This window comes from Poecile atricapillus, chromosome 1, assembly GCF_030490865.1.
Source record: "Poecile atricapillus isolate bPoeAtr1 chromosome 1, bPoeAtr1.hap1, whole genome shotgun sequence".
Taxonomy (NCBI): domain Eukaryota; kingdom Metazoa; phylum Chordata; class Aves; order Passeriformes; family Paridae; genus Poecile; species Poecile atricapillus.
The window spans coordinates 33,611,766-33,634,114 of record NC_081249.1 but is presented as its reverse complement, the minus strand read 5'-3'; the positions used below and the strand labels follow the sequence as shown (position 1 = coordinate 33,634,114).

At 42.8% G+C, this 22,349-nt stretch overlaps 1 protein-coding gene across 3 annotated transcripts; it reads right to left on the bottom strand.

The window, feature by feature from the left end:
- Positions 1–123: 123 nt before the first annotated feature.
- On the bottom strand, positions 124–18,556 carry PLCXD1 (phosphatidylinositol specific phospholipase C X domain containing 1). Of its 3 annotated transcripts, none has more exons than XM_058829686.1 (8): positions 18,310–18,555; positions 14,327–14,457; positions 13,724–13,866; positions 10,328–10,464; positions 7,252–7,380; positions 6,567–6,722; positions 2,965–3,148; positions 124–1,688 (listed from the first exon to the last, which is right to left on the bottom strand). In XM_058829686.1, the coding sequence occupies exons 3-8, from the start codon at positions 13,833–13,835 to the stop codon at positions 1,393–1,395; spliced, it is 1,014 nt and encodes a 337-aa protein (XP_058685669.1). In that variant the 5' UTR covers positions 13,836–13,866; positions 14,327–14,457; positions 18,310–18,555; the 3' UTR covers positions 124–1,392. The 3 variants fall into 3 exon arrangements, with proteins under 3 accessions (XP_058685669.1, XP_058685667.1, XP_058685668.1); XM_058829684.1 differs by having other exon boundaries at positions 14,327–14,454; XM_058829685.1 differs by lacking the exon at positions 14,327–14,457 and having other exon boundaries at positions 18,310–18,556.
- Positions 18,557–22,349: the final 3,793 nt, after the last annotated feature.

The following is a 22,349-nucleotide window of genomic DNA, read 5'->3' as shown; positions in this document are numbered from 1 at the left end:
TACAGTAATTTATCCACAATACCTATTACTATATCAGTTCTTGGAGAAAACAGTTAAGGTACAGCAAACCTTTTCACAGAGGAAAACAAAAAGAAGTAAAAACCCACAACAGATCCATTTCTTCTGTTATGAATTACTACTGAGAACCAATAAAACAGTATCACAGAAAGGAAAAACCAAACTATTTCATTCCATATTACAGAGAGAGATCAAGTTTTATTAGAATAACAAGGGTACAAAAGAGGGCACAAAAGATAGGCAGAAAAACTTCTGCAAACATTATCAGACAACTGAATTTAGTTTTTGCATGTAAAGTGCATCTAAAAAGTGAGGTATATGGGTGAAGTTGCAGAGTGAACTTTACACAATAATTGGTTTTATTTTAGTCCTGATGTTTGACATTTGTCTTGCCTTCATAATGATCCGTTACCACACAGTTCATTTAGAAAAACAGAATTAGTATGCAATGGGAAATAGCATAAACCTCTTAGTTTTGACATACACAAAAACTACTTAGTGAGAGGAAAAATAATTACAGAGCTACTAAAATAGCTAAATAAAAGACCAGGTGTGAAATCCCAAATGAGCATGACAGAAGCCAAGAATCTGTATTCCTAAGGCAGTTTAGGTTAAGATCAGGAATTTGTTCCCTCTGTGTTTATTTTCAGTGTAAGGCATACTTAGGCAACACCTAGTAAAATGTTCAATCGCCACAGACAAACTGTGTAAGGGCCTTGTTTTGGTATCTTTATCCCTGCAGAACTGGCATGACTAAGTGCAAATTCAATTAACTCTTAAAAATTCCCAATAATTTTGGGGCTACCCTGTTAGTAAAATAGCTCACAAATGATACTCAGCATGTTGGTGTATATATAAAATCATTTCAAACTGGATTGTCAGTACAGCATCTCTGATATATCAAAAATATTTTTTAACTGTTCCTTTTGTTTATTTAAGAGAAACTATGAAAACAGACAAGTCAATTTCAGACTGATATAAAAGAGTAAGAATTTGGGTTGCAAATAATACAGAATATTCTTACAGTTATAAGAAAGATAAAATCTTACCACTAAATCATGCAGCTACTGACATTTTCCTCCTTCTTAGTCCTATGTAAAATAAGATTGAGTTCTTGGGACTTTCAGTTTTGCCAGCTGCTGCAGAATCAAAGCACCTCCAAAAAAATTACACCTATATCATAGTTCTCTAGAGACTTCAGCAAGGTACACCTGCTCTCTTTTCTGTCCAAAGGCCTCAAAACCCTGATGATGTTGAGAGACCTCTTCCTACTGAGCCTTGAAAGCATTCCTGATTTAAGTTAATTGGACCTTTATGGGATTCAGGATGTTTACAGTAGGGCACAATGAATGCAGACAAAGCCTTTTCAACTTTTCATAGATTAGGAAGTTGAGAATTAAATGCTGTTTGTTCCAGTTCACTTTGGCAGTGCAGTGGAGGATTAATTTTTGTGTTAAGTTCTATCACATCTTTGACAAAATCATTGTTTCCTATAAAGTCTCCAGCAATTATGTTAATACATTTTTTTTTTTGTCCTGGATACTGCTGCTTTATCCAGATTTTCAAGCATGGAAGACTCTGGAGTGTCATTTTCTTCAATGATCCAAATGGGTGTACAAGAATATATCTTAAATTTTCAGTAAGGTTAATCCCTGCCACAAAGAATTTTCCTGAAACAAAAATCAGAAAGTGGCACATTAAATATATTTTTGAGGAGAAATTGCTCCATATTGCATTACTTTCACATCTCATTCCAGTGGGGATCATTAAAATACTAACTGCACACTCTTTCTGTATTGTTTGATGTCCCTACAACTGTTTCCCCTTGTTGCAACTGCATGCTGTAGTAAACAATTCCTGAGCCACACTCGGTTATCCACACGTTCCAGTTTAACTAAATTTGTCTAGTTATTCATTGCAGTCTAAAGGTTGTCCACTGACTAGTCCTCCTCTGTAAATTATGTTTGTTTCTGTGAGGGTTGCTCCCGAACACTTAGCCTTCCCCCTGCAATGGATGGGAACACAGGGTGCACCCACACAAGCGTTTGCCTTCGGCTGGGGAGTGCACTTCTGGAGCGGCTCCCCTGTCACCGCTCTGTGCATTCACTTCAAAACCCATGTCAGAGGTTCAGAACTGAACCTCTGTCAGATTACACTGCACAAGCACACCTGAGTGCTGCTGTTTCATGTGCAGCTACACTCTTCTCGTACTGCTCTTGTATCACAGAATCATTAAGGTTGGAAAAAGCCTCCAAGATCATCGAGTCAAACATTTGACCAAACACCACCACAACAACCAAACCATGGCACTAGGCGCCACATCCAGTTGTTTCTTGAACACCTCCAGGGATAGTGAGTGACTCCACCACCTCTTAGGGCAGCCCATTCCAATGCTTAACCACCCTTTCAGTGGAGAAACTCTTTCTGATTTCCGACCTCAACATTCCCTGGCAGAGCCTGAGGCCATTTCCTCTTGCTGTTTGCCTGGGAGAAGAGGCCAAATTCCACCTTGCCACAACCTCCTTTCAAGTAGCTGTAGAAAGTGATAAACCCCCTTGTAGGGGCTCCCTTTCACAACAAGGCTAGTGGAATGCACTTCTCATCACCTGTGCTGCCTAAAGCAACAAGCACTGCACTGAGGAAGCAGCCCGTACCCGTGCAGTGGGAACAGCCGCGCCAGCGAGCTGGCCTGCGCTGAGGGCCACCTTGCTGTGGGTCACACGAACCAGCTGGCTGCCACAATCTCTGTGCATGTGCATGCACTGACAGCACCACCAGGGACTACGTGGCACTCGCCCAGGGGAGGGCAGAGCCCTCAGCAGCCATGGGCACACAGCACACACAGGGTTGTTATATGCCATATGGCAACAATTGCTTGATTTCCCAAGTTGTTTTACTTTGCTGTCAGCGCCCCTTCTCTCCTCCGAGCCAACTCCCTGTGCCTACCTGGACGGCCCATCCGCTTCATGCGCTCCAAATAGCGGATTAGAGCACGAGTGGACGTTTTGTTTCCCCACCAGTATGGGATGGGGGGCCACAGCTCACAGTGCTTCTCCAGTTCCACTTCCTCTTCGTACGAGACTATAACCTGATGGCCGAGGTGCCACATGGTCCGCAGTGTTGGTACCACCTAAAAGGAAGTGTGTCCAGTTTGAGCTCAGCAACACAGCAGCATTCCCAAAGTCCAAATACTAATGTGTGATATCACCTTGGCACAAATTCAGTTCAGATAAAGCTTTTAAATGAGCAGCCCAGCAAGTGATGGGCTGGTTTACAAGCTGCAGGGCAATAGGACCCTGGGAGCTTCAGCAAATTCCTCCTTTCCTCAAACAAGTCAACTATGATCAGGTCTTACACCTGTTTATAGGGAACCATCCCTGTGTCAGCCCTCATGCACAAGCCACTGAAAGTTTGTTAAGGGAGGGAGATACCGACCATCTGCTGCAGGAATGCAGATGGAGAGAAGCAGGAATCATTTTGGCAGATTCTGCATATTGATGCAAACTTGGCACAGTAACCATCAAAAAATACTGAAGTGCTTAAAACTTGGTAAGACTAAATGTGAATCACCAGGAGCTACATTCTCGTTTCTCTAAATAGAAAGTTTATGAAATTGGGATGCTCCTGACATTTTTAATTGAGAGAGAGGAAGACCTGAGTCAGATATATTCTATCTATCTATCTAGATGGGCCAAAAGAGCTGTTAAATTTAAGTGTCTCAAGACAAAATTACATTTTCCAACCTCAGAAGTTACCATTGGAGAGAACTGAGGTCCTCTGACTAGTTTTATTTGCAAAACCACCATATTTACCAGGCACTGTTTTTTCTGAGAATGTTGTAGTTAAAAACTACATTTGCTGCTTGTGAAAAAGAAGTTGTGGCTTTTTGATGTTCCAATTAGTTTATTAATTTAAATAAAAGCCAAAGGCACTTGAAAATTAATAATGTAAATATTTGAAGAAAGCTGAGGGTTGAATGAATCCCTCTCAGTTCATCTACAAAAGAGAGAATGCAAGCTCCCATTAGGTCAGAAAATATTGCAAAATTAAGGCACAAGCTACTTAAGCTACAAAACTTTGTGGCTGACTGAAGCTTTTGCTTTACTCCAGCTGCCTTTCTAAAGCTGGAACTTCTTAAACAAACAAGCAGAGATGTTCAATAAAAGCCAAAATAAAAAAGCTACCAGAGATGTGTATGTGAACACAGGTGCTTATTTTGCAGACAAAGCAGAAATGAAAGTCTAACAAGGGATTTTTAAACCCTAGTAATCCAGATCAAAGGAAGACACTTTGAATAGTTAAGACAATTAAAATTTTAAATGCAGTGTAATATTGTCACACTGTGGTCTGTGCCAGTACTACACACAGACCTTGCCTGAGCAGCTGCTTCATAAACACTTTGACACTTATTTCTGTATAACAACAGAGATGCAGTCTTGAAAAACAGTAGGTAGCAGTTTATTTTAGAATAAGTCAGCAAGCACTTGGATATTTGATGGCAAATCTAAATCTGTGATCCTGAAAAATCCCACAGGTGCCTAACTTGCCATGGTACCACTAGCAAAAATGGTGAGACCCATTGTGCTGGTCACTGACACCAGAGATATGAAGTTTTCCTACTCAAGGGAAGTTCTTGGTTTGTCTTTTCTCCAGTTGTCTTTCTCCATCCTCCTGGACACAACTCAGAAATGTTCTTTCCTCCATGAAGTGATCTCAGACCATTCTTTCAATACCTCATTCAACAAATTGCCATCAGCAACTTTCCCCTTTTGCAGTTAATAACTTTCTTCTTTTTAAGAGCTGGCCTTGTGTCTGAAAGCAAATTTGACCACCTTCTCCAGTATCTCTGCTCATCCACAACTTGCATGATCAAGTTATTTGGGGAAACAATAAAACATTGTCACTCAGGTCTTCAGTTATTCAGCTGAGGCCTGAATATTCAGAATCCCCTAGTTTTGCTGAGAATTGTTCTATTTTAACTCTGCTGTACAAAACGCTTTGAAATGGTAATACTCACACCTTACTGATACACCAGCTTCAAAGGCTGAATTTGAATCATGAACAGGGTCATCATTCTCCTGTACCACTCACATCTCCAGAGAAAACTCTCTGTTCCTGTGCATCTTTGAAATGTTAATTGTTTAACTACTAAAAGCTCCCATACCTTGTGAAAAACAGAGAGAGATAAAAGTCTCAACTTCTAAAATCTAGCAATCAAGTATTTTCTGATTATTTAAATTAAGGCTTTTCTGGAGGTGTGGGTAACTGTAATACTGGTTAGGAGGTCAGCTCCAGGAAAGTCAGTACCACCAGAAATGCACTGAGGGCAGAGACGCTATTAAGAGGGACCTCAACACATTGATAGAAACCTCATAAAGCTCAACAAAAGCAAATGCAAAGTCCTGAACAGACTAACCCCACACACCAGGACAGACTGGTGGAAGCTGGCAAGATACCTGCTTTGCAGAAAAGGACCTGAAGATTCTCATAGACATCAGGCTGCACATGAGCCAGTAATGTGTCCACCTGGCAAAGGTCAATTGTGAATTGGGCTGTATTAGCAAAGGCACAGACAGCAAATCAATAAAAGGGGATTTTCCCTTCTATTCAGCAGCTGTGGGACTGCAGCTCAAGTATTGTTTCCAGCTGGGGCTTCCCCAGTAGAAAGAAGTCACTGACAAGCTGGAATGAATCCAGCAGCACACAACCAGAGTGAGCAGAGGCTGGAGCAGAAGCCGGAGCAGAAGCTGGAGCATGACACAACAGGACAGGCTGAGGGAGCTGAGTCTGTCCAGCATGGAAGACCTAGACAGCTCTTACTGCTGTCTGCAAATACCTAAGGGGTAAATGTAGAGAAGACTCCTCAGATATGCACAGCAAAGGATGGAAGTCACACACAAGAGAGATTCTGATCAGATAGAGAAGGAACACACAGTTCTGTGACCACTGTGAGAGTGGTCAAATTATGCACAGAAAAGTTGTGAAATCTCCATCCTTGGAGATAATCAAGAATGAACAGGCCCCAGCTCAACATAACTTTGAAGCTGGTCCTGCTTTGCATGGTGGTGTCGGACCAGATGACCTCCAGAGGTCACTCCCAACCTAAACTAGAATTTTGAATAGAAAAAAATTAATTTATAATTATTGCTGTGAAAAGGCCAAAAATGGATTATTTAAATTCTATAAATATGTAAGATGCACAACTTTTATTTTCTTTTGTTTTTTCTTTCATTTTCCTCTCTTTTCTTCTCTCTCTTCCCTCTCCTTTCCAAGAAAACTCAGGGCAATAGATTACAGTTGTCTCTACTATTGTCCCAAAACTCAACAGACATAACAAATTTAATTCCCTCCTCCACACTGTGGAATGTAGGTTTGCTTTATCTCCTGAGTTCTATCAGATAAAAATTTAACTCTGATGCAGCAAATTGTACCTTTCTGAGGTTAAAAATGTAGTGAAAGTAGAATGTATCTAAAAATTTGGGAATCAAATATCTCACTGTGATGTATCATTCCTTTAAAAATGAGAACAAAAGGGATCTCATACTTACATTTCTAGGACACAATTTACACTGGAAAATCGATTTTATACAGGCAACAAGATGATTATGATGTCTTTTTGTTAATCCATCAAAGTTTCTGCAGGCTATGATAACAACTTCCTGAGGATGAGTTTCTAACCACCTCAGTATTTCCCACAGAATATCCTACAAGAAAGAGGTATGGCAGCTTAGAAAGTTATCTGTGCTATGCAGGGGAAAGGACATACAATCAACAGAGCAGTGATGGTGGAGAGGACTCACAATTACAATAACAAAAACCTGTGTTTCCAAAAAAAAAAAAAAAAAAAAGTGTTTCTATAATTATATAGGGCTTTTAATGCCTTCTTCCCTTTAATAACTTCTCTCCTTACCAGGGAAACAGGAATCCCCTGTGTATCATCCTGGGACAACAGGATAAACCCCAGGACATCGGGCATGTGGTAGGGGATAGGAACTAGAGAGCAGGTACAAAGAGTCTGGTTTGAGGATGAGGAAAAGATTGATGCCCCAGTATCATGTGGAGCTGCTGAAACTAACTTCCAGCCCTGCTGATTTTCTCTAGTTTGAAGACCTCACAAAACAAAAACAAATAACTTACTCAGAAGACCTTGAACCAGCATTTTTAGGTTATGATGGCCCTTAAATGAAAGAAATGGCACTGCTTTTATAGCCATCACAAAAGTAAGGGAAATACCTGCACGGTAACAGTTGTGTAAACCATATGCACAAAGTACAAATTCATAGATGGATCATTAGCCTTGTGGGCAATCCTGAAATCCAGGTATCTAACTCCAGACTCAAGTTGCTCTGTCACAGTCAGGACCTGAAAGGTGAAACAGAAGATAAAGGTTCTGAGAGCACAAAAGAGATTTATTTCTTTAGTTTAGAAAGCTAAAAGAAGGGTACAAAGCTAGCCTTATGGCATTTTTCACAGGTCTTTCATCTTTAAAATGTGACTGTATGGCACCAAACTGCAACTTGGAAGCATTTTGCCCTCTGACAAGAGGGATTCCAATTTCCCTGCAGCATAAACTGCAGGTACAGATTACATTAGTTTAGCTCCCTTTGTTGTGTTCTGAAAGTTAAAGATTGATTAACCTGTGCATAAATACGTGATCGCTCTTCACACAACTATTCATTTAAAAAACAACTGCAGGATCAGCACTTTAGAAATGCCATAATTTATTTTATTAGATCAAAGACTTTACCATGGTTGTCTCTGCGGACCTCACACATCCTCAACAGAAGGAAAAACAAAAATAGAAAAAACTACTGGCTATTGTTCTTTTTCAATATAAAGTTTCTTATAAAGCTTGAATTAACCTGTAGAAGTCCTACAAAACAGAGGCACTCCTCTAGATCCACTTCTCTCATAGCACTTCCACGGGGTTTGAGGGCTGAATAGAACAGGTGATAAAGCTGTTTCCGAGGCAAAAAGTTCGAAATTATGTGTCTTTTCCTTATATCAAGACTCTCTTAGCATAAGAAAATAGAATCAATTTAAATATGTTTAAGCACTAATTTGTCTCAGTTCAACTTGCTAGGGATAAAAATTCAGGCTTCAGACATCATACATGGTACTGATTTAAGTGAGAAAGGATCCAACAAAAGCTAAATCAGTACAAGGCATTGCTCTGGAACATCCAAATTTGCAGCTTTAGCACTGAGGCAGAGATAAGACACATGGCAGGATGCTCACCTTGCCAAGTTTAACCACTAACTTCCTGTTCTTTGGACACGAATTTAGCTTTCCCAGGCTGTGCTGGGACAGAGCAGCCCCGTGTGCCCCAGGGGGTGCAGTGGGTCTGGCCAACAGCTCCTCCTGTGCCTGCTTGGCCTCCTCCAGGCTGAAGCAGCTGAAGGGAGGATTCATATGGCTTTGCCTGGAGTATGTTGGAGATGGGCATGTATATGGCTGTAGGTCACATATAACCTTTGTGGCCAGAAAAAGCACCAAATGAAATAGCTGCTCTGAACTGCCCTTCAGACAAATTCATTCCTTATCTGTTGACGAGACAGGAAAACGAGACAAATGAGACTCTCTAATTAGTCTCCTGGGTTTGGGTACTGAACTAGGCAATGTGAACATTGCCCCCTAAAGGGCAACTTTTAAAAGGAAGCCCTGAGGAGCAATGCTGCTCAGTGCCTCAATCTCACACCAGGCATCCAGGGCATGGCTGGAAGTTCCACGGCCATTACACAGGAAACATTTGTGCCCCTAGACTGACAGCCACAGCAGCTGAGGCTCAAGCAGACAACCCCCAGGCATTGGGCCATCCAGGAACTTGTGGATCCTACCATCAGTAGGGCTCCCTGGTGTCTGCTCTGGATACCAAAGGGTGGAGTCATCTCCCCACAGAGATAACTGGAGCATGGCAGAGCTAAGGAGGGGCAGGATTGTAGCTGTGCCTCTTCCCTATCAGCACTGGGCCACTTCCTGCTTGTCACACTGGGTTTGGACCAGAAAATTACTATAATGATGTTAAGAGATGTTTGTCACCAACAGGGTCACTTTGCTGGCCAGAAACCCACAAGTTACAAGTTACTTCAGGCAATCTTCCATTGCCTGAAGTCCCCTCAAAAAGCAGCTCAAGATAAACAAAGATCTGTGCTAAGCAAGTGCCTTCAACATCAGCTCATCATTGCCGGTTCAAATTTGACACCTGGTAGTGTCTAAGTCCAGTTTTCCAGAGCTGCTCAAACACAACAAAAGAAACCTTGGCATGCTTATTGCTATTTATCAATTATTCAGTTTTAATTCCCTAATAATGAACTACTCCTTCAATAAAAACAAAAAACAGAAAGATTTTTGTTTTAGGAAAGTCTGTTCTTTGGAAGAATCTTCAAAAATTCAAAGTGCAAGAGAATAAAACCCTCCATTAGTGACATTAATATTAAATGTTATTTACCACCACAACAAACATGTGGAAAAGGGTTTCTAGTACCAAAGTGGTCAGTATCAAGCTGTTTAACAAAACCAGCACACATCCCTGCCTCACTGCATGCTTTTTCCCCAGAAAAGGTGATCAGATATGTATGGCTCCTATCTCATACTCCAAAGTGATGGATTTAGGAAAGAGTAAATTTCTTCATATTAGCTGGAATGGAACTGTGGTTTGGATTTGCATTGGGAACAGCATTGGGAACACAGGGATGTTTTTCCTGTTGCTCAGAAGTGCTTACACAGAGCTGGGGCCTTTTCTGCCTCTCAGCCCACCCCACCAGTGAGGAGGCTGGGGGTGCACAAGGAGTTGGGAGAGGACACAGCCAGCAGAGCTGACCCCAACTGACCCCAGGGATACCCCTCATCATAAGGAGTCATGTTCAGCATATAAAACTGGGGGAAGAAGAGGGGAACATTCAGAGTGATGGTGTTTGCCACACTAAGATGCCTTTACACACAATGGAGCCCAGCTTTCTTGGAGATGACAGAATACCTGCATGTCCATGAGAAGTGGTGAATTAATTCCTTATTTTGTTTTGCTTGCACATGTGGCTTTTGCTTCACCTATTAAACAGTCTTTGTCTCAACCCACAAGTTCTCCAGCTTTTACCCTTCCAATTCCCTCCCCTATCTCACCCAGGGACAGCAAGAAGCAGCAGTGAAGGGCTGAGTTGCTGGCTGGGGTTAAACCACAACACCCAAGTATGGCATCTCATGAGAGCACAGATTTCTGGTCAGCAGGCTATTCTACCATTGCACACTCTCAGCCCTGCAGCACAAGCATCAACTTTGCCAGGCCAAGAAGAGAATACCAGACAATAGTTACCTGTGTTATAGACCACTTCATGATAATGGGGTGCACAATGCAGGGCAGACATTTGCTTAAAAACTTCACCAGCTTGGACTCATTGCCACTAACAGCAGAGCTTTTATCCAAACAGTAGGTCATAGTGTCGTGACTCCCTGTAGTATACAAAAATAAATGTACAGAAAATCTCATTTCTTCACTACTCAACACCACATTCCATGGCTACATTTAATGTGCACACCTGACAGGCCACCACATTTGCAAGCCACACACCTATATTGTTTGTGAGTCTCTGTAGTTATGGCAAAAAGGTGGAATTGTCTCTAGAGGTTGCTCACCTAACATTAATAAGCTCAGTGTGGAATCCTTGTGAAGGGAAGGCATTGACACTTTTCAATAAAGCAGTCCTCATCTAAACTACTCATTGCTGTTGTTTGCCCCAAACCACCTGGGTGGTCTGTTTCAAATGGTGTCTTCCCTCAAAATAGTTACCTTGATGTGAAAACTTCTCTTTCTTTCAGAGAATAAATAGCTGAAGGCTGAATTTATCTACAATTTGTCATGTTTTCAGAGTTGTCCAAATGCAGGATTTCATTGTCAATACCCTCATCTGTGTATGGGAGATTATGACTGAAAGCAGAAATTCATGTTCTTACACCTTAGACTAGACCAAGACTTAACTTGGCACTTTAAAAACTTTTATCTTAAATGTCTGCTAAAAATGTCCTCCTGAACTCAACCCCCACCTCACCTACAAAAACAACAAACAAGGTGGGTGCTTGGAGGTTTCTGAGGCAAATCCAAGTCTAGGCTTATGAGTGAAAGATGAACAAGATCCTCATTTGATGGACTTCAAAAATTACCTGACTCTTTCCAGCACAGGGAATTACACAGGCATCAGAGCCAAGACCAGTCTGCCCAAATATTTTATTTCCTTGAAGACTTAATAAATCTGACACATCTCTTGCATGTTTAGATTAAACTATTGCAACTCACAATTTCATTAGGACACGGAACCAGTGGTTTTGCTAGCTTTTCTGTTCCATTATTTCTTCCAGTTTTATAAAGCATCAGTAAGAACACCTCAGTGAAGTGACTTGCTTGGACCTTAACAGACTATCTTCAAAGAATCTGCTTATTTTTGGGTTTAAGTCTTCTGTCAAACTAATTGTTCACTGGTGCTAGAAACTTCTTTCTTGAATTGTCAGTCTTACTGGTGCCAGTGGTAATATTTCTAATGAACAAAATAAAAAGGACTAGTTTGGAAATAAAAGTTCTTCAGCACTGTCAATGATAGTTTGATGTCTCACTCAATTTTTTCACCTTCTAAAAGCCATTTTTTATCTATTTTACTGCTTTAAACACCCAAACCTCACTCATTGCAGATGGAAGATCAATACTGAGGGCATGCAATAGAAGTGTGTGTTAGAAGATGTAAGAGTCAAACTATTAAATACCCATGGGCCAAATCCAAGTCTGAGAGAGATGAGCAGGATTCCATTGATGGGTGTCACACCTATGGATGCCAACCAGCAAACAGATAGTAATCTTTTACTTATGAGTCTTTTGTGATGTCATGAGCTACAGTAATGAAAGGAAGATGGGTACATCCATGACACAACATATATGATGCAAAGATAGTGAGCTAGCACCAAGCTAAGTAGCTCCAGACCTTGAATCCACACCTCCCTAGCAGCACTGTGCTGAATCTGGTGCAAGCACAACACTAATTAATGACATTTGCCATTGTTTCCTCATCATACCTTCAGAATCCACTGTCATGTTCCTTGCATGCCTTCTATGAGATAAACTTCCACTTCCAAACTGGGTTTCCTCCCACTGGAAACCTGCCAGAGCTGTCTTGACCTGGTTGGTCTTGATCTGTTTGTGTTCTGAGTTGGGCTAGATCAGCTTTGTAGGTCAGCTGGACAGACACTAAAATATTCCAAACTAATAGCCTGCAATGCTCTGTAAGAGTCCTCTAATGTTTGCTGAAATGGACTCGCCTTCAACTGTTCTTGATGCCTGTTCTCCCTGCAGGCATATTCACAAGAACAACAAACATTTGCAAGAATAACAAGGTCACCCTTAGGAGGAGAGCCAGGAAGGCAAACAAACCTGTCAGCAGGTTCTCCACTTTCTATGACGGCCAAGAAATGCCAGGTGAAAGTCTTATAGAAACAACATGGCTCATTTTCCAACAAAACAAAATCCCACTGAGTGTGCTACTGACTTTTGAATGATTCTTGCAATAGGAATAAAAATAGGAAAAGAGAAGACTATTACCTTCTTTCATCAGTCATAAGACAGATACATATTTTCTTTTTTTCCTCTCTTGATGGTAAAATAAGAAATCTAGAGGGTTTTTTTTTTATTAGCACCTTAGTCCTCTTACATAGGCTTTTTCCTAAACAGAGATGTGCTTGTTTAGAAGTTAACATCAATTCAAATTACATTATCTAAGAAGTCTCCATGAAATAAGTTCTTGAGTTCTCCCAGGGCTCTACCCACTGAAGACAAGACTTCACACTATCTCTAAATATATGCCTTTCCTAAAATTAACCTATGATCCTGTGGCCTACATAAAACATTCAACTACAGGCTGTGCTGTTTTCCCCCCAGAAAACCTGTAACATCTACAGGTGTGAGAGAAAACATGGGCTAGACTTTTCTTTAGTACCATTTTGGATGTGTAGGCAAAGGGAATCATTCAAGAGCTGATGGTCCTTCAGTGCCTCCCCATGTGTCAGTGAAACCACATTACACCATAAATCTTTTTGACAGAACAAAAGAGGGGAAAAAAAATCAAGGCAGCAGAAAGAACCAATAATATGGCCAAAGAAAGGTTAGTAATACACAGGTATCATTTAAATGCATTTACACATAACATAAAAAAATCAGTTTTTGTAAGGTGGATCATGTAGAAAAATAGCAATCTACATTAATGAAAACATGTTAATTACAAGTCCAAATTCTCCTTTTTCTGCAACTTCAAAGCCTCTTTTAGGCAGTACAAAGAAACAAATAATAATGTAAAATGTTCATCCTCCCCTCCTGGAAACATTTTATTATATAGGAAGTCACAAGAATTATATCATTGTATCATTGTATAAGTATTGTATCATTGCCCGAAAAAACCAGTCCTTTGATTATTAATAGTATCTGACAAGATGACACAAAGTGCCTCTTTCTTTTAATTTCTAAAAAAAACAATAAATAATTCCTTTTTAACCCTACCCCTCTAAGAAACCCCAAACATTTCAGACCAACATTATTCACATACCACCACACAAACCCTCCCCCACACACTGACCCAAATAATAAACATAGCCATCCTGAAATGGGACAAACAGGATATTCCAATGCTTAAATGGCAAGCTAGCAAAACAGTGGAGAACAAAAGTAAATCTTTACCTGGAAGAGCTAAGTTATAGAGGGGAATATCCCAGAGTTTCTCTGGTAACCGTGACATCCATTGACCATTTTCATGACACACGTGAACAAAGGTTTGCAAAGGGCCTTCCATTGGTATGTGCTCTGGGACTTCATAGGGTGTTCTGGGAGGAAAAAAGAAAAGAAAAACAATAAACCGTTCCATATACTGTGGCTGAATTGACATTGCACCTGTGTAGGGTGGATTTATAAATGTTTAAAAATGCCAACCCTTCTCTCAAGTAGTTGCAGCAAAATGTCAAGAGCTTGTCAGCCACGACACATGCTGCTTTTGATAACACTGTCTCCCAGCACAATGCCAAAGGGTGGGTTCCAACTTCAGGCTTGAAAACTGACCAGGTGAGAGAAAAACAACGAGCCAAGACAAATATACGCGGTTTCATTGGTATGGAGAAACTACTGTCTGTATTGGCTCTTGTGAAATCACAAGGAGAACCTCCCTCCAGTGTGAAACTGCATCCATTCCTTTACCCTTTGCAGTCCCAGGAGCATGGCAAGGGGACTGATGGCAGGGCTGGGACAGAGGTTGGGTCTCCTATCCTCAGGTCCCCAGAGAACACTTACCTTGAAGGATCAAATCAGATGCCACAGGAGTACCTCTGTGAAAAGCCTTTACAAAGATGTCAGGACACTGAATTTGCAGGTCATGCCAGCATCCGGGGTCAAAGAGGAAAACTTTCCTTTCCTTATTCCTGCTTTGTAGAACACCAAAGATGCTTTTATCATCCCTACAAGTCCACAATCATAAGTATTTCAGTTTGGTCTGACCTTCCAGAAACTACTCTGGAACTGTTCTTCTCTGGGATCTTCTGAAAAACTTGCAGGGGTCATGGAGGAGTGCCAATGGATGGAACCCAGATGAGACATCATGGCATCATGAGGGCCTATTAGAGTTAACCTGTTCATTTTTCATTCTATGATGTCCTGGATTGTACAGAACACAAAAATAAGTTCTCTGTGTTGTGGGGTTTTTTTTCCTAGGATGTTCTTCGTTCAGGTGGTGGTGTGGGGCTTAGAGCCATCCTTCTTTTCACTGCTTTCAAGGCTTTGTCACAGCTAGTGTGAGAGTTTCTTTTAGATCATGGCACAGTTATTACCATCATTAATATCACGGCTTCCTTTTTAATGCCTTTTTTAAAAGCTGCCAATATAAATGATTCCTTCTTGTCTGCTACAGCAACTAGAGTCAGATATGTATTTTTGAGATTTTGTACTCTGCAAATACCCTCACTGGTCCCTGGTCCCTTTTGCTGCACCTTAGCACATTCATTCAAGATTGTTTCTCCTAGGAAGTGGTTCGTTTTCCCATATATACTGGAGAGCCACAGCATTTATATGAGGAACATTTCCTTAAACATGGTGCAATAGATTTTTTTTTCTTCTTTTGACAGTCACATAGGGTCACCTGAAAGGCAACTTCAGGAATTGCATTCTAAAGTTTTATGTCCATACCACACGAAAAGATAAAATCTGTTTTTATACATGTATGCACACAGCATCACTTGCCTAGCCTGCCTTGCTGTGCCATTGGTGTGTCTTTGAGTTGAAAGAGACAAATGGTATCTATATGCTACATCAGCTAATCTTATTCTTGGAAAGATGTTCAGATCTCAGGCAGATCAACTCACCCATCCTCTGGTTCTGCACTTTAACATGATGAGCTTCTGTCCCCCACGCACCCTTGTTCAGACAACAGATGTCTGCTGCTCATTTTGTCACCTTTTGCTGTTTCACACTTTATCGGACTGCACAGCACTGCTCACTCTCAGCTGCTCTGCTCTAGTCTCTGTACCAAGTAGCATCAGTGTGGACAGGGACTGCAGGTGCTTAAAACAGCATTGCTGTTTAATAAAGACTGGATGGTTTCTCTTCTCCAGCTCTAATGCTGATAGGACCTGTGAGACGGCATATGGCAACACTTATGCAGGTCCTGTGTGCAGACTAGAAATCTGACTGTAAGCATTGCTTTTCCTCTTTTGAGGGGGGAAATGTGCAGCTCCCTTTCCAGAGCCTTTGGGGCTCTCCAATTCCCCAAAGCCACACACACTCCCCCAGAGCAGGTACCCACCATCCCAAGGACCCATAGCAAAACCCTTAAGTCCTGCCAGGAACTTGTCCCAGCACAAGCTCCTCTGCACTGACAGCACCCTCAGGATGTGTCCAAGGCACACATATGAACAAAGCAGGATTGCCTCCTCCCACTCTCCTCCTGCCAAGTGCTCTCACTGCCTTGCTATGGCTAACACAGGCACAGCCTCACAGCTGACAGAAAAAAGATGGGTTTCTGTCATGGTGGTGCCTTTCTCCAGTTCACCATGGAGTCAGGATAGCACATGCTGAGGAAGTCCCTGCAGAGGCATCAAGACTTTGATGAGGTGTACAAGAGACCCCTTGGCATTACCCAGCCAGAGCCCACAGGCCCCAGGTTCTCAGCTGCCATCAGTGCCCCTGCAGGACCAGGACACTTCCCAAAGAGTGTCCTGCTGAGCCTGAGGAAAGCTGGCAGAGAGCAGAAACAGCAAGACCAACACATGCTGCAGTCCTGCAAACATAAACATGTGAGAGATGCACATCTCATTCTCCTCTTCTTCTTCCACAGTACCCTGAGACTGGGGATGGCAGCCACTGGCAGTGCATGGCAGGAGCTGCACCATTGCCATCTGCTGATCAAGTGCTGTACAAAACTGACTGGACCAGGTTTTCTCCTGCTCTCCCACGCAATGCCCTAGATGTTCACACTGCCACCTCTAAACTCAGCTGCTGCCTCATGTTTGAGAGGCAGCCTTTAGGGAGAAACCAAGGCTTGTCTGGAGAAACGAAACTGCGACCATTAGCTGCCGCCTCTCATGGCTAAATGCTAAACTTCACAAATGAGAACTGTTTCTTTATTCCACTTTTCCAGACATGTAATTTCATCCTACACAGAGTACTGTGATAAACTGCTGTGTTGGGTTTGCATGGAGTGATTTTGGTAGTGGGGGAGTCTACAAAGCTGATTTCTGTGAGAAGCTGTCAGGAACTTTCCCCATGTAGAACGGGGCCAACACCAGCTGGCTCCAGGGCGGGCCTGATGCTCAACAAGGTTGAACTCATCAACAACAGTGGTAGAGACTCTGGGGAAACAGATTCATGAAGGAGAAAAAAGTTGCTGTGCAACAGCAGCCAGGAAAAGAGGAGTACAGATATGTGAGAGAGACACCAGGGCCAGTGTAGAAGGAGAGGGAAGAGGTGCTCCAGGCACTGGAGCAGAGATCTGCCTGCAGTCCATGGTGAAGACCATGGTGAGGCAGCTGTGTCCCTGCAGCCCATGGAGATCCATTCTGAAGCAAAGTCCTCCACCTGCAGCCTGTGGAGGGTCCCACACTAGAGCTGGTGAATGCCCAAAGGAGGTTGTGATACCATGGGAAGTCCATGTGGGAGCAGGCTCCTGGGCAGAACCTGTGGTCTCATGGAGAGAGGAGCCCATGCTGGAACAGGTTTGCTAGCAGGACTTGTGACCCCATGGAAAGGACCCATACTGAAGCAGATAATGAAGAACTGCAGCTCATGGGAAGGACTGATATTGGAGAAATTTGTGGAGGAATGTCTCCCTAGGAGGGACCCCATGCTGGAGCAGAAGAGTGTGAGAGGTCCTCCCCCTGAGAAGGAAGGACACTGTTCATCAACAATACTTGATGAACTGACCTCAGCCCCCAGTCCACATCGCCCTGTGCCCCTGCAGGTAGAAGAGGTAGAGGAAAACAGGAAATCAGAAGTGAAGTTGCACCCTGGAAGAATGGAGGGGTGGGAGGTAGGTATTCTAAGATTTGCTGGTTATTTCTCATTACCTTACTCTGATTTCATTGGTAATGAATTCAGTGTTTTCCCCAATACGAGTCTGCTTTGCCTGTGATGGTACCTGGTGAGTTATCTCTCCCTGTCCTTGGCTCATGAGACTTTCATTACATTTTTCTCTCCCTTTGCTGAGCAGGAGAGTGATAGACTCTGGTGGGCTCTTGGCTTCCAGGCAAGAACAACCCACCTTGACTACCCTCGCCCCCCTTGTTCACATCAGCTGTGGGTCCTCTGCATACAGGCAGCAATTACTTTTTGAGGACTTTACCGGGGTACATGCAATAAACGAGCAATAAAACATGCAGACGTGTAAAGCCACTGCGGATCACCCTCCTCCAGCCGCAGCAGACCGAGAACATCGGGCGGATTGTCCCCGGCCCGGGCTGTGCCCCGCCGGAGGGTGCCTTGCACGCACAGCCCCGCCAGCCCCGAGCGCTGGGACGCGGCCAAAGCCCGGCCAACGCAGTTCCGGGAGGGAGACATAATTTAAGAACGATTCATGATTACATCAGTAAAACATATGCTGCAGCCGACCCAGAAGCTAAAAGAACCCTCACGGGAATGACAGGAAGCCCCGTGAGGAGCAGTACCCGAGCAGCCCCGGAGCGGAGGGCGCCGCCAGCCCCTCGGGGGCGAGGGGGACCAGGGCTCCGCGCTGCCCCCGCCTCCCAGGAGCCCCATCCCTCCCTCTCCTTCGCAACTGCTCTACTCACCCCCAGGAACGATTCCGTCTCCATGCCGGCTCCTCGGGAAGCCGTGCGCACCCCAGCTCGCCCGGGGCCCCGCAGCCAGGCGGGGCGGAGCTGCCCCGCCCGGCTCAAGTGGCCGCAGGTTTGAGGAAGGTGAAGAAGGGGCGGGAGGGTGAAGAAGAGGAGGAGAAGTGGTTTTGGTGAAGTGACGCTGCCCGAAGCGCAGAGCCGCTCTCTGGATTGACGAGGCATTGCTCCCAGGAGGAGCCTGCGGGCAGGGATAGGCGGAGGAACCTCTAGGTAGCAGCGTATGCCATGCTGCTGCTGCATTTGAAATCTATTCATGCAAGAAGGCTTAAAATATATATATATATACCTTAAAAGTACCTTAATTTCCTGCTGTGTCTGTCCAGCAAAGTTTGGCAGGCCCTCAGCTGTGGTGAAATTCACTTATGATGCCACCTGGCAGAAATTTTGGCAAGCTCTTCAAAAAGCTTTTCTGTGTAAAGAGGCAGGAGGTAAATAGATGAGTGAATGGCATGTAGAGGCAAACATACAAATCCTCGGTGCAGTTCTTGAAGCAGGGTGTGTTCTCAGCCTTCCCAGGCAGATGGAGAAAGGATCTCACCTATCCCTTATTGTTCCAAAAGCACACTAGAACACACTGTTCCCTAAGTAAAGAAGTTAATGGATAGAGAATATTAGCTCCCCTTTCTCCACAGGGCAGCATTCCTAAAGGGTCACCTACAATGGAACTGGGATCTAACTGCTCTGGGATCATACTGCAGCTGGGACTAGCAATACTTCAGGCTGCTGCAGTGTTGTGCTTCTTAATGCAAGGATGTATTTTCCAGACAGGCCTTTTTCACTGACTTTTTCACTAACTCATTTTTGCACGAGGCAGAGCATATATGAGAGCAAAACTTGCTATGGTACCAACAGCAGCAAGATCATGTTAACATTCAGCTAAAGGAGTAATTTCCATTGATGAATGCCAGGACAGCAGGGCTGCCTGGGCTTCAGGGTGATGCTTACACACCAGTTATATGTATTAGTTCAGGCTGCTGTTTATATATCAACTCTTATATATGCTTATATGCTGTTTATATATCAACACAAAACTAGCTGCAGGTAGGTGCAGAATAGATATGCACCAAGCTGTAGCACTAGACACAAAAAGGATGAAACACCAAAAGAAATGAAATAAAGCAAAGGAGAAGGTAGGAAAGAAAATACACTATTTGATGGCTGTGTGTTTTGTACCACCATGATAGAAGGTAGCTGAGAACACTTACAGAGAAGTGTTATTGTGCCCTTCTTGGAATGAAATAAATAGGAAAGTATTTAAATCAGAAAAGGCTAGGAGTAAAAAACAAAGTCAACTTTAATTCTTCATTTGCTTAGAAAATTAAGACTGTGAAGGTGTGACAAAATGACAGTCAGGATACAGTCTCTGGGTATACCATGATGAACACAGTACACTCAGACAGGGTTCTAGTCTTATGAAACAAACCTGTGTGAAGCTGCTTAGACTAAAAGGAAAAATATGACTGTGGAACAAAAATGAAAAGCTATTTTGCTGTGGATTTGAAATGAGTAACAGAAAACTCAAAAAGAACCATGAAACTGAAATCCCATATTTTATTTTAGGGGCTTTAACACAGGACTTTACACCCTAGTAATGTGAAGTGTCTGCTGAGTGGTGTGGATATGATCTTGCAGGTCTCACCTCAACAGAAGTACTCTATCAAGAAATCTCAAGCCCTGTCCAAACCCTTCTAATTCCCACCCTTTGAAGTCTGAGTTTGTGTCTCAGTTCTTTGTTTGCACTGGAATTACTAAAGATGTCAAGAGAGTTGCTCTTGGTTTAGTACTGAGATCAGTCTCTCAGGAGGGATTTAGGAATTCCTTAAACCATGGAATGACAGGAAGTTAGCAAATTGTTAAAACCCTGAATAAGCATGTCTTCTGAAGAGAGGTCAAGGCAAGGATAACTTTTAGCACTGTTTGCAGAAATAAAGATGAGCAAATTTCAAGATGAGGAAGCAAGGACATGAAAAAAGCCCAAGATTTATCCTCCTCACAAAATAAATTTCTGCATTAAAAAGACAGGACAGAGCTCAAAATGCAAAGAACTTACCCAGAGGGAGCTTATCAGGTTTTGAAGTGTTCAGTACTGAAGAGGTTTGAAGATGGTAGCATCTGAGTGAGTCCAAATAGCCAGCTACATCAGTATGGGGACTGATGGAAGTGCAGGTCTGATTTATAGCTGTGGACCAAAGGAAAATCTCTGGTTTGTTAGTCAGAGAGGCAGCAGTCATGGAGCCTTAAACTGGATTTTATATCTTTAAACACTTTGGCATACTAATATGATGTTCTCTGTCTGAGAGAAATCAGTTGATTTGTTCAGATGAATTAGAGGTTTATGACATTTTTTTGAAAATGTACACTGTTTGAGATGTTGCATGAGACCTCTGTCTTCCAATCCAGTTTTTTTTTTTATTTTCAGATATGGATCACCTGTGCTGCAATGTACAAAAATATCAGTAAGTATTTAAACAACCTTAACTGAGTTCCCTGAATATGGAGTGTTTGTTCTGAGGATGTTTGCAACGCCCTGGGCAATGTGTATATTTGTCCCTGTCCTGACTTACTGATAAGTCCTCTCGACCTTCACCTAATTTCTGGCTTTAGAACAAACAGGCAGCTTAATGTTTCTGAGAGGTTGTGTATCTAGGAGCAGCAGCCACAATGTCTCCTAAGAGCAGGGGAATCATCGAGGAGTCAGCTTGAAGCACCAGGGAGGTCACTCTGGGTAATAATAAGAAGACCTGGGAAGAAAACTGCAGCCCAGATCTTCTGAGAGCTTGAAACTGCTTCCCTGCGTTTGCTTCTAGAGTTATGAGACCACAATGGCTACTCAAGCTTGCAATGTTGTGAGCAGGATGTGAGGAGGATGGGAGGCAGTCTGGAGCCCTTCTTTGCACTTGGTCCCTGTGAGTATCAGTGGTGTGACTCTGACAACCTGGCACCAGATGGCAGGACACCTTAGGCAGAAGCACTGGGGTGGGATTTAGGTTGCCCAAACACATTGCAGCATGCCAATTCCACCATGAAGAAACAGCCCTGTTTTATTTGGAACAGGCAAAACCAGTGATAAAGTTTGGTGGCTGGTAAAAATGCTACCAGGGTGGTTAGACATGGGTTACAGTGTTGCTGAGAGGAAAAAATAGAGCTGAATTTTATTAGTGAAAATTTTAACTGAAATATTTAAAATGGAAGAATGTAGAGGGAAAAATCTTTGAATTCTTTCATTTTGATCCTTTCCCATCAATATAAGAGAGGCCTCAGTGAGCATGGATAAAGGTGCAGACAAAATAATTTTTCTCTCAAACAGAAACAAGCAAGATTTTCATTTCAATTTAACTACAGCATTTATTGACAAGAAGAGTTAAAATGCCCCAAAATACTTTTGGTACAGCCAGCTTACTTCATGTCTGGTACTAACAGTGTTTAAAGCAAGATAAGAATAGCCCTTCCAACATGCACAGGAGAGCTGTTCATAATGTCCTTATAGGAGAAGAAACTTAAGGGGGAAATAAACAAGACTCTGTCCTCAGACCCAGCACCTGAGAAAACATGAGCAGTAAAAGAACTGAGCTTAACAGAAAAACTGGGGAGACATAAAAAATTAAATGCATTCCTGCCCTAGAAAGGATTCCCAACTAGGAAGGATTTCAAGTTACAGGTAGGAGGGAAACCTCCTCGTTCCTCCCTTTGCTTTTAATTTGTTATCTAACCCTTCAAACTTGTGGAAACTCCCTGTCCTGCAGGAATCTCTGCCTTTTTTCCCTAGTTGGAACAGGTCAGAAATGAAGCCCTCTACTCTGATGCCCCAATCCCTGGAGAAGCTGAAGTGACTACCGACTCACACTTTTCATCCACAAAGGCAGCTCTCATTTCAGCACTAGAGGCAGCTGCCTGGGCAGGATGAGGCTGAAGCACTGCCCTCAGAAAAGCAGGACCATCAACACACCATGCCCTATCCATGGCTTTCCTGTGTG

Excerpts from the sequence above, each read along its gene's own strand:
- PLCXD1 (XM_058829685.1), bottom strand. The coding sequence starts at position 13,835 with ATGGAAGGCCCTTTGCAAACCTTTGTTCACGTGTGTCATGAAAATGGT. Across the intron at positions 10,465-13,723 it reads CTATAACTTAGCTCTTCCAG|GGAGTCACGACACTATGACC; the intron begins GTAAAGATTTAC and ends TGTATACTACAG. Across the intron at positions 7,381-10,327 it reads TGAAGTGGTCTATAACACAG|GTCCTGACTGTGACAGAGCA; the intron begins GTAACTATTGTC and ends TTCACCTTTCAG.